This window comes from Emys orbicularis, chromosome 8 (assembly GCF_028017835.1).
Source record: "Emys orbicularis isolate rEmyOrb1 chromosome 8, rEmyOrb1.hap1, whole genome shotgun sequence".
Taxonomy (NCBI): Eukaryota; Metazoa; Chordata; order Testudines; family Emydidae; genus Emys; species Emys orbicularis.
In genome coordinates this window covers 19,934,030-19,947,950 of record NC_088690.1, presented here as the reverse complement: position 1 = coordinate 19,947,950, position 13,921 = coordinate 19,934,030, and the positions used below count along the sequence as shown (strand labels likewise).

General features: G+C 43.9%; 1 protein-coding gene across 1 annotated transcript in view; it reads right to left on the bottom strand.

Moving 5' to 3' along the window:
• Positions 1 to 1,565: 1,565 nt before the first annotated feature.
• Positions 1,566 to 13,921, bottom strand: part of SGIP1 (SH3GL interacting endocytic adaptor 1) — a 178,772-nt gene continuing 166,416 nt past the window's right edge. The window contains exons 23-28 of the mRNA XM_065409303.1: positions 7,346 to 7,501; positions 5,925 to 6,057; positions 5,405 to 5,607; positions 4,545 to 4,609; positions 3,425 to 3,589; positions 1,566 to 1,588 (exon numbers count right to left, since the gene is read on the bottom strand). Coding sequence (XP_065265375.1) covers positions 1,566 to 1,588; positions 3,425 to 3,589; positions 4,545 to 4,609; positions 5,405 to 5,607; positions 5,925 to 6,057; positions 7,346 to 7,501 — 745 coding nt within the window. The remainder of the gene's footprint in view (positions 1,589 to 3,424; positions 3,590 to 4,544; positions 4,610 to 5,404; positions 5,608 to 5,924; positions 6,058 to 7,345; positions 7,502 to 13,921) is intronic.

The following is a 13,921-nucleotide window of genomic DNA, read 5'->3' as shown; positions in this document are numbered from 1 at the left end:
GTTAGCTGCCAAACTAACTGTTAACCCCATTTTCATGTTTCCCTTTATAATATTTTAATTTAGCTCACATTACAGCTCAGTGTAAAAAAATGCTAGATTACCAAAACAAATAAATAAATATATAAAATAAATAAAACCACAGACCTGACAAGTCATGTGACAAATATACAGTGGGAGCACTTTAAAATTTTTTACTGGTTCTACTGGTCTGGTCTATTATAGACACAGGAGTTAGCTCTCTCAGTTCAAAATATTTGAAATATAGCCATTTTAACTACTCAGTCTTTGCACAACACAAAATCGTCCAGTTGACAAGATAAAAGACAGTGAGTTATGAGACCTGGGTTCTATTTCTGACTCTGCCATTGACTCAACTCTGTCACCTTGGGCAGGACTTAAGTTTTCAGTGCCTCAATTTCTCCATGTGTAAAACAGAGCTAAATCCTTCTTCACTTGTATAAAGCACTTTATGATCTATGGATAAAAAGTGCTGTATCGGGGCTACATAAGTAGGGTTATATTGCATTCTTTCTCCAGTTATCTTTGTGGGGGTTTTGTTTGCTTGCTTAGGCTCTTAATTATTGAGACAAGGAACTTTTCTTACATGTCTGTGAAGCATCTTACATAGGGTGCTCCAAAATTCCCCAACAAACAGCATTGCAAAAGTGGAGGCGGTTGCTGAAAATGTGCTCTTTAATACAATTACTATTTGTGGACATACAGACTCCTGTAGGCTCAGAGTCATCACTGAATGTCTTAAACTGCCTGCTTATTTAATAATCTATACATTTGTGAAGTGTCAGAATATTGAGAAGAAACAAGAGTCCATAAAAGTAGAAGACAGTGTTTGGAAAAGTTGCATTATTTGTTATGAAGTTTGAAATAAGTATTTTAAGAAGTATGGACATTGGGTTTTAATATTTTGGTTGATTGGGGGTTTTGGGGGGGAAGAGGAAAATATGTTATAACCTCAGCATTTATTAAAATATTCTTTTGGAGTTAAACCAGCTAAACAATTGAAGATAGACCTTTTATTTAGCACTATTATAAGACATACTAAGGACTGAAGAAAAAGTAAATCAGTTTGCAGGTTCTACTTAACTCTCTTTTTTCATGAGGCACCCCCTTTTTAACAGCTACCAGTATTGTATTTAAATCGTATATATATTGACAAAATGTAATCTACCTCTGTAAGCATTGTGCCATTCAACAGTACTACTATTAAATTTGTATACCACAGTTTAAATTACATCCATTTCATGAATGGTAAAATTCTAAAACTCAAGTGTCTAACTGCCAAAATACAGCCTTACTGGAATGAGTACAATTTACAAATACAATAATTACATTTTAAAACCATTAACAATGTTACATCTAGAAGTAAATACTGTAGGACTGGTCAAGACGGTGTCTTCTCAGGAAAAAATGCTGAAAGTTGCTGACACTTCCAACAGAAGTGCCCCAAGTGCAGGATTTAGTTCATTTCCCTTAAACCGTAATTCAAACCCGTTCCACACAGCAGTCCTTGGTTATATGGATTTTCCATATACTTGCATAAGCTTCCGTTAGTTATCAGCCAAGTATTTTCCTATAAATAGAATATGTTAAAACAACAGGTTACTGAGCATATGATTTCCCCCATCTATTTTGTAACTAGATCCATAGCAAAGTTAAACAGTGATACTTGATCTCACCCTGGTTCCACAGTGTCGTAGTCCTGGTTTTACACTGATCACGGCAAAATCACACCCTGATGGTGTTTTTTGAATATGCATCTGTCTCACCCATTTACCAAATGCCACATTTCACACACAGGTGCTCATTCTCTCTGTCCTAGAGGAACCCAGGCCCTGCAACCCCAGATGCAGGAAGTCCACTGAGAGCAGGGGTCCAGTGGCACATTACCTTCCCCCTCCACTCCAACCAGGGCCGGCTCCAGGCACCAGCCGACCAAGCACGTGCTTGGGGCGGCACCTTGGGGCGGGGCGGTGCTCCGGTTTTTATTTAATTTTTTTGTGGTTCGGCGGCGCGGCGCTCGGAGGGGGGGGCGGGGGCTTGGCGCGGCACTCGGAGGGGGGGCGGGGGCTTGGCGCAGCGCTCGGCGGGGGCTTCGGGCAGCGCGGCGCTGGTGGGGGCGGGGATTTCGGCAGTGCGGCGCTCTTCTTTTTTGCCCGGGGAAGCAAAAAAAGTTAGAGCCGGCCCTGACTCCAACAAGGGGCCTGAACCCAGACAATATTATTCACAAACATGAAAGAAGTGGGGTTAGGCCAGCCTGGCTAGTAGCTGTGCTTATTCAATACATGTCCTGTGAAGATTCTGCCAGTGAAACACCTATAGAGCCCTTGATGGCACTTAAAACTGCTGTCCCTGGCGTAAAACCCAGTGGAGACCAGTGGTGATACCACTGCTTGCCTCTCTTAGGGATGAACCCTCCCCTTGTGCCTGCGAGAGTGAATCAAAACATTAGGCCAGAGTTTACTTTTACTAGGTGTAGGTAATAGTGAAAACTACTCAATCATTGTTTTTTAATATGTACATGCATGAAGGTCAAGTCTGCTCCCTGGATGGATAGACATGGACATACATACATACATGCACATAGAGGCGTGCACAAGAAGGGGGCAAGCAGGGGCATGGCCCCCCAATAATCAATGGGGGCACAGAGCTCTGAGGGCTGTGGCGGGAACCCAGAACATGCCCCTCCTAAAGCCATCAAAATTTTATTTCTGAGCACTCCCCTGCACACGTGCTCACACACATGCATCCCCTTCCAATCTTGTCCTTCATGCCTTTGAGAGTCAGTAACATATGTACCAAGAGCAAAACAGAGCCCAAACTCAAAGAGCGGAAGAATTTTAACAGGATATATTAGCAATTTTTCAGAACAATATCTGCCTCTCACTCAGTTGGCAAAGCAGTGATGTCTCTTCAACGTTTAATTTCTAATAGCTTGTGTACAGTTAAATAGACCTTTGGAAGATACAGTAAAACCAGTCTTAAGTAGTCATCCAAAGGGCCAACAAAAATCAATCACTTGGAAGAAGTGAGTAATTAAACCCTGAACAAAATGGTTCTAGAAATCTTCATGAAACTTTAAAGCAGCCTCTTAAGACAAGGGGTAGCTTTTGGGGATGGTTCCAAGTGTAGATTGTATTGTACTTTGTGCATGTGTGAACTCTTGGAAGAATTCTCCATATTCTTGTTGGTTAAGGCACAAAATGTAGTTTTTTGGTAAAACAATAATAGGTATTTTATATAGACACCTTTTATCAGAGCCCTATGTACAGGAGTTATCCCCTCTTCTTAGTACCTTATCTTGCAAACTCTTTCCTCCCTGCAGGGATAAATGTATGGCAAGTGGCCAGCACCTGTGACTCTTACTGATAAACCCCCCACCCAGTTAAGGGGTTTGTGACATGCTTACCTGCTGCAAATCTCTTTTTAATGAGTGAAAACCGGTATCCTGCTCCAACAAGTTCGATATCACAGCTGGAGAGAGTGCTCCCTTCACTCGTAAACTGCAGTACCAATGGCGAAGGTTTGCTTGGTCCTTCAGACAGCTGGAATCTTGCCAGCAAAGAACCCACACCTTCGGATTAAGAATTCCAGAAGATCATTACAAGAGAGTAACACATACACTTGGGGGGGAGGGATAGCTCAGTGGTTTGAGCATTGGCCTGCTAAACCCAGGGTTGTGAGTTCAATCCTTGAGGGGGCCACTTGGGGATCTGGGGCAAAATCGGTACTTGGTCCTGCTAGTGAAGGCAGGGGGCTGGACTCGATGACCTTTCAAGGTCCCTTCCAGTTCTAGGAGATGGGATATCTCCATTAATTTCTAAATTTCTAATTTCACTGCTTCTGGGATGGCTCTTAGCGTGGAATCCAAGTGAATGGAATAGTAAATAACATTCTTTAGTCCAAAAATGCCCGGAAATAAATCTGGTTCCCCAAGTTATATAAATGGCAGCAAATGTACATTGATAAGAATGTGAGCATTTCATCAAATCATACTTCAGCACACTGTTACCTTTTCAGACTTTAGAGATATAAATTAGATAGCAAATAAACTGCAGGAGTCACACCAAATAGAAAGTACATGCAAGTGTGCTGGATCCCTAGTATGTGCAGTATGACATGCTGAAGGGCAGTTGGCCCAAGGCGATACCTTGACAATAGAAAATGTTATGGGGGAAAATAATGGGGATTACTCAATCTTGGAGACAGACTTGTAGGACCTCCATGGGGCTGAAGACACTCAATTGTAGAAATCAACTGGTTTTTCTTTGATGAAATTAGAGCCCAAACCATTACACATCTCCCTTTACACTCCTAAAATGGGCAGGAAAATGTGTGACCAAACAGTTACACTGATCTTGTTCACACTTTACATAGCTAATTTGCTCCTGTGCTGTGAACAGTACCCTATAATGTCAAGTTTCATCAGGAATTGATTTGTTGATGGATGTGCACAAAGATAAACTAGTCAACGTCTTTAATTAAAAACAATTAACTGACATCAATTAAATGTAAACTTGCATTATTACCTCCATTTTCTGATTTTTGCGAGATATCAGGAATCTTCCACAATATTCTTTGCTGTTCAGCATTCCTAAAAAAAAGGAAGAAAACAGTGTAACTGTAGGAGACAATGGAGGTAATGAAGGAGCCTGTCTAAGTCATTTGCGTTCTAAAATAGGTAGTGGGAGCAGTGCAAAATTTGTTGAAAATGCTTTCTTCTGGTTAGGAGTCTCATGAGGTTGTAGTGCGTTAGTTTTGCTTTAGGTTTGAATGTAAGTGCCATTCTGGCAGTTATCTGTGCTGTCACAGATGGACAGTGTTAGCTGCGGAGTTAATTCAAATAAATGCAAAAAAATATACTAATAAAAAACTAATAGAAGGCAGTGTGGTGAAGTGGATAGGGACCAGACCTGAAAAATTTGAAGTCCTGAGTTCTAGCCCCAACTCTGCCAATGACTTACTCTGTGACCCTGAGCAAATCACAAATTAGATGCAGCAGTTCCCCTATCTGCAGGATATGGACAATAATGCCTACCCATGATTGTAAAGTGCTTTGAGTTCTATGATGAAAAGCACTCTAAGTGCTAAGTATCATTAATATTAAGATTATTGAAGTGACTTTCACCTTAATGCATGCTGGTTAAGATCAGATCATTCACTTGTGAAAATGACAGAAAAAATCAGAGTAGCATTTCATGTCTTCCTTTGCTACAAAATGTAGATTCTAATGTCTAGCATCCCCATTGTGATCCTGCATGCCTCAGCTAGAGCCTTATAAATATCAGCATGTCTCTATACCTATTGGGGATGAAGTACTGTTATAATCACGAAAGTGACAGGGTTGGCAAACAACAGGGAATGGCTTTGTTGAACTAGACTTTCATACCAAACAGCAGGTGGAAGCACAGCTTGAAGTTTCGTTACTCCTCCATCTATGGGAACTAGGAACTGGACATTGTTTAGAGCTACTGGTGTAGTCATTGCCTCTGTATTATATTTGTAGTCAATGCGAAGATCAGTGCTTGTAGATTCACACCGCCAGCTCACTGCAAGGTTTAATGGAGTAGACTGAATACCCTGGGCAGATACCTTAGAAAATGACAGAAAAACAATATTTAGTTTCCTCAGAGATAGAGGGAGAAATCTGCATCTATGGATATAAAATCGTTGTTGATTTTAGAGCAGAGAACTCCCCGCACTTCCCCAGTAAGTTTTTGTAAGGGACTCTAGTCACACCCAGTCCAGTGGTATTGAGAAGGCAACACCTCTGCAAAACTTCTTGTAATTCCTGGACTAAAGAGCAGACTATTTCAGGCAACTTACGTTTCTGTACTAGAGACAGGTTCTATTAATGCTACAATGTTAATTACATTTTTGACAACATTTTACTTTGCAGAAGAGCTTACCTGGTATTTGAGCATATCCACGTTGTAATACGTTGCTTGTGGTTTCTGTTCAGACACTTTTTTTAGATGAGTCATCAGATTTGGCATGTTTACCCAGAATTCCTTTGTGTTGGCATCAGTTTGTGTACTGTCACTATGGGTTTATAAAAAGGTAAAGGACGAGCTATTTTCATAAACAGAATCTGTAAAAGGAAGTTCTCCTTAAAATGATCAGAGGACATAATCTTGGGCATGTTGTATAACAGGATTTAATTCTACACTTACAAAACAATGCCTTTCCGTTTTTTGAAATGCTTCATGAGAACTCTACCTTGGCCTCAACTGTAAACATCTCCACAGATGTATTATGTATATATAACTTTGTAAGTTAATTTCTCTTGAGAATGAGGGCCTAATAAGCACTGGCTAGAGCTGGACATAGTGAGAGAAAACTCTTAAAATTTTCTACTTAGCTGTCAGACGGGTATGTCTTTGGGGTGGCTAGCCTGTCCTGCAGCTTCCACTGCCAAGGCTACATTCTATTTTTAGCGCACTAGCTTGGATGAGAGTTAGTGGGAATATGTCTCCTCGAGCTGGGAATTGCACCCCCAGTTCAAAGTGGGCACATATCCAAAGTGAATTTAGTGCCTGAGAGAACTGTAGCATTGCCAGGGTAACATTTTCAAAAGTACTTAAGTGATTTAGGAAACTATGTTGCATTTTCAAAAGTGACTTAGGTGCTTAACGATGCAGAACGGCACCTAGGGGGATTTTCCGAAGCACCTAGGTTCGTAATCCCCCTTTGATTTCCATGGAAGTTAGGAATCTAGGTGCTTTTAATAGTTGGCCCCTGAATTTACTTTAAAGTTTTGAACCCATAACCAGTGGTGAAAGCCTAATAAAGTATCACAATGCTTCTTCCATATGCAGCCTCCAACCAATAGCACTAAATTGGTTTAACATCAACAATATTGTGTAGATGCTTTTCTAAATGAAGCACGGGGACGGGGATGGAGAGGGGTAGTTTGGTTGGTAGCCAACCCCAGAATTAAGGAAGCAAAGAGGTGGCTGGGTCCTGCATAGAGCGCAGGTTGCCAAAATCTGAGGATCTGATCCATACTATCCAGGATACATTGACTATAAACTAAGTGTTGTCAAATGCGCAAAGCAAATGAACAAGAAATGGAGGACTCATTGAATTTAGGCATTATTTGAACAACTAAAAAATTCAAGCTAAAATATTATTTTAAAATTGACTGTATCCTATTCAGCCTTATTCTCAATAATATTAAGAGAGGTGGTTTTATGAACAATTCTGCAGGTCAAGGTTTAAACCTCCATAGGATCACAGTATTTTATCCCCTTGAAATGTGTCTTCTCACACAGCTACAGAGTAACATTTCTTGTAAGTTTCTACAAAGTTTTTGTAAAATTATATTTACCAGCAGAGAAGTTGGGGATTTGGCAGGACGTGTTCTAACCTGTTGTAATTTATCACGCGGAAGGTTAGAACAGATGGGGCTGGATTATTGGCAAAATGTCTGGTAATTCCTGCAGGAAACGACAGCACCATTTCTCCAGTTATCTTCACTATACATCTTCAAAATCAAATAAAAGGAAACAAAGGGAGAGAAGAAAGAAAGCAGCTTAAAATATAGCCCGGAAAGTGAATAATCTGGATCAAGCTAGGCATGATGGAGATGGTGACATTTCATTCCTTCCCTATTATACTGGAAAGAAAATCATCATCTTCCTAAAACAGCATTAGTCTGAATAGAGAAAAATTCTGGTATTTGGGCAACAAATAGAAAATGTGATCTTTCTGTGAATGCCTCTGGACTTGCTTTTAGAAACAATCTGCTTTTCTCTTCATAACAGAAAAACAAAACCAACCATCTTAAATCGAACAGTTGCCAGCAGCCCAGTTTTGGCTGGTCCTGATCCAGCCATATTTCCTGCTGTCTTGTGGCTGCAGAAGCAGCCCACTTTCAGTGCCTGTGCTGTATCTCAGTGTCTCTGCTTGTACAAGGGGTGGGGGGCAGCCATCAGCACCCTCACTAGCAGCAGCTCCAGCTCAGCCCATTCCCACAGTGGATCGGCAAGGAAAAGGAATGAGTCCAATACAGATGCAGTGAATGTCCAAAATGCAGGGATAGTTATTTTGAGAGAGGAATACAGAAGATACTAGAAAGCGTTGTTTCTGGGAGTCACTTCCTTCCTTCCTTTGGTAAGTTCAAAAATCAATGAACTTACCAAAGGAAACTAACATGCCCCACCTTGTCTGAGTTTTACCCACTCCACTCAGTGCTTTCTGATGCCAGGTTTATACATACATGGTAAGCCCACAGCACTGCTGGAATTAGTGCTAAGGCTGACAATGTTTGTGCCGAGACCAGCATCTTTAATAATGAAGCAGGTGGTTTCAGGATTCCAGTATTTATGGAACAGTGATTCCATAAATAGGAGGTGGTGGATGAAGTGCACTCTGGATACAATATATAGACTAACTGGGAAACCTCCACATTGATGTTTGCCATTTTTATTTCCTTGCTGACTGGTTGTTTCTAGGCCTCGAACTAATTCAATGATCACACTATTAGTTCTTTGCTTGTTGCTGATCCATGTACATTAACACAAAGAAGCGGACCACACTGTGCTCGGTATCCATGTGTTGACAGCAACTTTCTTACAGGACCTATCACTTCAAAATATAGTCTCTGAATTTATATTCCTGTATCTTTTAGCAGGGCCGGCTCCAGGCACCAGGCAACCAAGCTGGTGCTTGGGGCGGCACCTGGAGGGGGGTGGCGCGGCGCTCGGGCCGCCGGGGAGAGCGGGGCCACAGCCGGGCTCGCCGCCCTCCCCCCGGCGCTCTGGCCGCCCTCCCCCCCGCGCCCTCCCCCCAGCTGCCAGGGGGAGAGCGGCGAGCCCCTGCCGGGGCTCGCCGCCCTGCGCTCTGGCCGCCGGGGGGAGAGCCGAGCCCCAGCCAGGGGGAGAGCCGAGCCCCAGCCGGGGCTCGCCGCCCTCTCGCCGCCCTGCCCCCAGCACTCTGGCCGCCGGGGGGAGAGCCGAGCCCCCGCCGGGGGGGAGAGCCGAGCCCCAGCCGGGGCTCGCCGCCCTCTCGCCGCCCTGCCCCCGGCGCTCTGGCCGCCGGGGGGAGAGCCGAGCCCCCGCCGGGGCTCGCTGCCCTGCCCCCGGCGCTCTGGCCGCCGGGGGGAGAGCCGAGCCCCCGCCGGGGCTCGCCGCCCTGCCCCCGCCGCTCTGGCCACCGGGGGGGGGGGCGAGAGCCGAGCCCCCGCCGGGGCTCGCCGCCCTGCTCCCAGGGCTGCGGCCGCCCTCCCCTCCGGCGCCCTCCCCCCGGCCACCAGGGGGAGAGCGGAGCCCCCACCGGGGCTCGCCACCCTCGCCCCGGGGCTCCGGCCGCCCTCCCCCCGGCGGGACCGGGGGGGGGGGGGGGCGGCTGGAGGCTTTTTTGCCTGGGGCGGCAAAAAAGCCAGAGCCGGCCCTGCTTTTAGAGATCATATTATATCTCCAGCCTTCTTACACAGATAGCATGCAATAAAAAGTTTAGTGCCAATGAACTGGAGTATATCTTTCTTTGCTGAAAATACAGAATGTGGCTGTGCTGTAAATCTAAGTTTAAGAGAGAGTTATAGCAGGGAAAATATATAAATGGAACATGAATGTGACTTTTCTTGCTTCAAATTCAAGTATTGTCATCTGAAAACACTCAGATCTTACCAGTGCAAAGCAGTCATGAAGCTGGGGGTGGGGGGAGGGGGCAGCAAGGGGAGTACATGGTTTCTGGCTATGGTCTATGTGGCACCCATGGTCTATGTGGCACCCATAGGCTGTTCTAAGTTATGCCACAGGCTGTTTCAACCCCCATTTGGCCCAGAATCTTGCCACCCATTCTCAGCTGCCCTGACTCTGAACTCAGGGCTGAGAATCTAGCTCACTGAAGGAGATACATACATATATATTTAATGTTTGCAGGGAAATTGTTGAGGGCATTGCTCACTAACATGGATAGGACAACCCCGTCTCTCCAGTGAGTGGTAAAGAGCATATAAGGATATTCTGGCAAGGAGATGTCCTTTAGTACAGTACCATGTCTGCTGTATCAAAGGAAGGACTGATGGGTGAAATGGTATTCTAGTGGTATTAGTTTGTGTCTATCAACTACATGCTGAGGGAGGCAACAAGTCCACAGGACTGGAAATCAGAAAACCTGAGCAAGTCACTTCACCTCTTTGTGCCTCCACTTCCCCATCTGTAAAATGGGAATAATGATACCCAATACCTTCCTTTGCAAAGCTTCAGAATAATACTCCGCTCCTATACAGCACTCTTAATTCATAAATCTCAAACATACAAAAACGTCATTGAAAGCACTTAAAGCTGTTAAGGTTCAAACTGAACACAAAAATCAGAAAATACAGACCAAAGCTAAAAAAACCCCCTATATACATCACCTTTCTCTCAGACACCCACCCACCATCCTGAGAAAATCAACCATAATCACCAAGTATAAAGACAGGCTTTGAATCCATCCATTTCTTTGTAGTTCTCTATGGTTGCAGGAAGTATAGACAAAGTAAATCTTGGTTTCTGATTGCCTGCAGGGCTTTGAAGAACAAAAAATCGCTTTCATGGAAAGTTGAGTTGTTATGCTGGATTTATGCCATTGGAAATGAGAACAGAATTTGGCCCAGTGTACTGGTGTAGGAGGGATAATAGGTTAGTATAGCCACACTAGCTAGCATCAGGTCAGATTTTCAGAATGCAATATCCAGAAAGTAGGGAGGGAGAGAAGAATTGCAGATTACATGTATATTACTCCCCCAGTAAACCCTACAGACTCAGTTTCTGGTCCCTCTCTGTAACGACATTTAAAATTAATTCCTTGATGAAGAGAAATAGATATTAATTAAAAGTATTTTTCAGGCCATAAAACAGATAAGCACAGAAGCAGAACTTTTCTCTAGTTACTTGTGGGCATGAGAAAACTGGTAATCTTCTTACCATCGGAAAATCAAACCTAGTAAGAGGATTTAACTATCTGTGCATCTCTAACCTATGAATAGCCCTTAAGAGAATATTATTTCACTCATATTTGTAAGATCTTTTATAACCAATATTGCATATTTAATGTGCATAGTATATAAGTACATTAAATTATATTGATAAAACAATTAAATAATGAATTTAAAACTACTCAGTTATACCTGTTGTGTTAAACCCTGTTCCAGGTTGAATTTTTAAATTGCTCAATGTGGGTGAAAGGTGGCAGAAAGGTAATTTTTACTTGCAACCGTATTATTTAGAATTGTTGTTAGACTATCACAAAACAGACAGAGAAGTGTTAAACTAAGCTTGTTAGAGCTAAAAGAATTGTTGATCAGGGGTTTTCAAGGCTTCTGGTGAGGCTACAAAATAGTCATAACAGACCAGAACCTTCTTAAAATGAGAGGAACCATCCATTCAGGGACCATCAGAAGCCTGTTTTGATTGGGTAGTTCAATGTGGTAGGGTAGCAATTCTGCCCTTTTTGCACGTTTATTTTTTGAGGAACATTTGGCAACATACACACAAGGCCGGCTCCAGGCACCAGCATTCCAAGCAGGTGCTTGGGGCCGCAATCTGCAAGGGGGGGGGCATTCCATGTGTTTTTGCCGCCATAGCAGCGCGCCGAATTGCCGCCGCGGACGGCGGGGGCAGTGCATGTACCATTAGGGCGGCATGCGTGTTTCTGCGGCGGCAGGAATTCGGCGGCAGCTTCTATGTTCAGCTGCCCGCGGGGGGAAATCAGTGGTTTCTGTCTTCCGGCTGAAGACAGAAGCCGCCGCTGAATTGCCGCCGCCTCACAAACGTGCGTGCCGCCCTAACGGCACACGGAGTGCCCCCGCCGTCCACGGCGACAATTCGGCGCGCTGCTTGGGGCGGCAAAAACAGTAGAGCCGGCCCTGCGTACACACATGAACATGGCCGTGAGCTCTGAGAATGGCAGGGTTCTGGAACATTAGCACCATCACACTGCCCAGCATGACAGGACCTGAAGTACCATAACTGGTAAGTCATTTCCTTGATCCGGAAAGATGTTCGGGCAGTATCAGATGAGATGAGGGAACCAAATTACATCACTGTCTCTATGACCATATACATTTCTAGCTCATCCTTATTCCCCTGTCTTTTTTATCCTTCTGTCTAGCCATGCAACACTTTGCTGTGATGAGGGAGACTGGCTATAAACAATGCCTTACCAGCCTGATTCCAGCAGAAGCTTGGCTGGACACAGAGTGGCTAATAAGGTTGTGTGCCATGAGTTGTGCCTGCAGTTTCCCAGCAACTAAACTGCGAGCTTCAGCAACAGAAGCTAAGTTTTCCTATCTTTTGCTCTTCTTTTGTCTCTTTCATGTAGTGTTTGTTTTTGTTCTCCCCCACACCCTCCAGTGTTCATTTGTGCTGAAAAACCACACTTGAATCACAGAAGCTAAAAACAACCATTTAGCCTGACCCTCTCTCTTCTCCTAAAGAATCACATTTGATGCCCTTCAAGAGCGTTTCCCTTTAAAAAGCATTATACCAGGAGCAACCACCTCTTACCTGTCTTGTGGAAACAGACAAAGGGCCAAATGAGAACCCGATAAGACAGGGGTTCTCAACCTTTTTCTTTCTGAGCCCTCTCCACCAACATGCTATAAATACTCCACGGCCCACCTGTGCCACAACAACTGTTTTCTGCATATAAAAGCCAGGGCCGGCGTTAAGGGGTAGTAACCAAGGCAATTGCCTGGGGCCCCACATCACAGGGGCCCCCATGAAGCTAAGTTGCTCAGGCTTCTGCTTCGGCCCTGGGCTTCATCCCTGTGTGGCAGGGCTTAGACTTTCTGCCCTGGGCCCCAGTGAGTCTAAAACTAGTCCTGCTTGGTGGACCCCCTGAAACCTTGTGGCCCCCTAGGGGGCCCCAGACCCCTGGTTGAGAACCACTGCGATAAGAGACATCAGTAAAGAGTGAGACAGAGGAGAAACTGAAATTGATTTTCCAGTTCACTGTCAAAAAAAAAAAAAAAAAAAAAAAAAAGGAGATACTTCCTCAGGTTTTCAGGGATAGTAGAAGATTTCCCATTAAACTTAAGAAAGAAAAGTTATGCATTACCTTTGAGGAAATGAAAACAATAGCAGTCACATCTCTCAGTGTGAACAATAGTACAAGATGGTCTATTTCTGTCTACAGGATAGACATGCTGTATAAAATCTCCATTATCAGTGGGAAATCTATTCTAGACACAGATACGAGGGGTGACATCCTGGCCCCATTGAAATCAATCGTTTTGCTAAAATAGGATTTTACCCTAGACCTTTTAACTTTGGCAACTCCCGTCTAGCCAATAAAATCATCATTCAAGAACTGGGTGTTTCTGTTTTATGGGAATGCTTTCAGCTAGAAATGGGCACAAAATGTAACCCCAGAGCTGAATGCCCTTTGACTTGGGGAAGATTCAGATACACCCAGACCTAAATCCTTTTTTGAACTTGGCTATTTGAGTATAGCTCTATCTAGCACCTATCTACCTGTAGCACTCTACAATCTGATTTCTATAGGTGATGAGCATCTGCAGCTCGCACTCAAGATTCTTATATAAAATGTGACCTTCAAAATGCTATCCAGACTTAATTGTCAGAACGTCCCTGTAACGTAGGCAGGCAAACATATTCCTCACTTTACAGGTGTGGAAAATGAGCGAAAGAGCAGTTGAGTGATTTTCCCAAGGCCCCACAGCAAGTCAGTGTCAGAGTCAACCATGTTATTGAGACAGTGCTGTTACTCTTCAGGAGTCCCTGGCTCTTTGTGCTGTGCTCAGACCATGACACCACTCCACTCTGCTATGCATGCTTTGCGCTGAGTTTTTTAATCTCTTCACCCACCTTTAAAAAAAAAAAACCACACACACTAACTAGTGGGTTTGAACAATAAGATGTGTTCACAGTAACTGATAAGTTTTACTGACAACCAT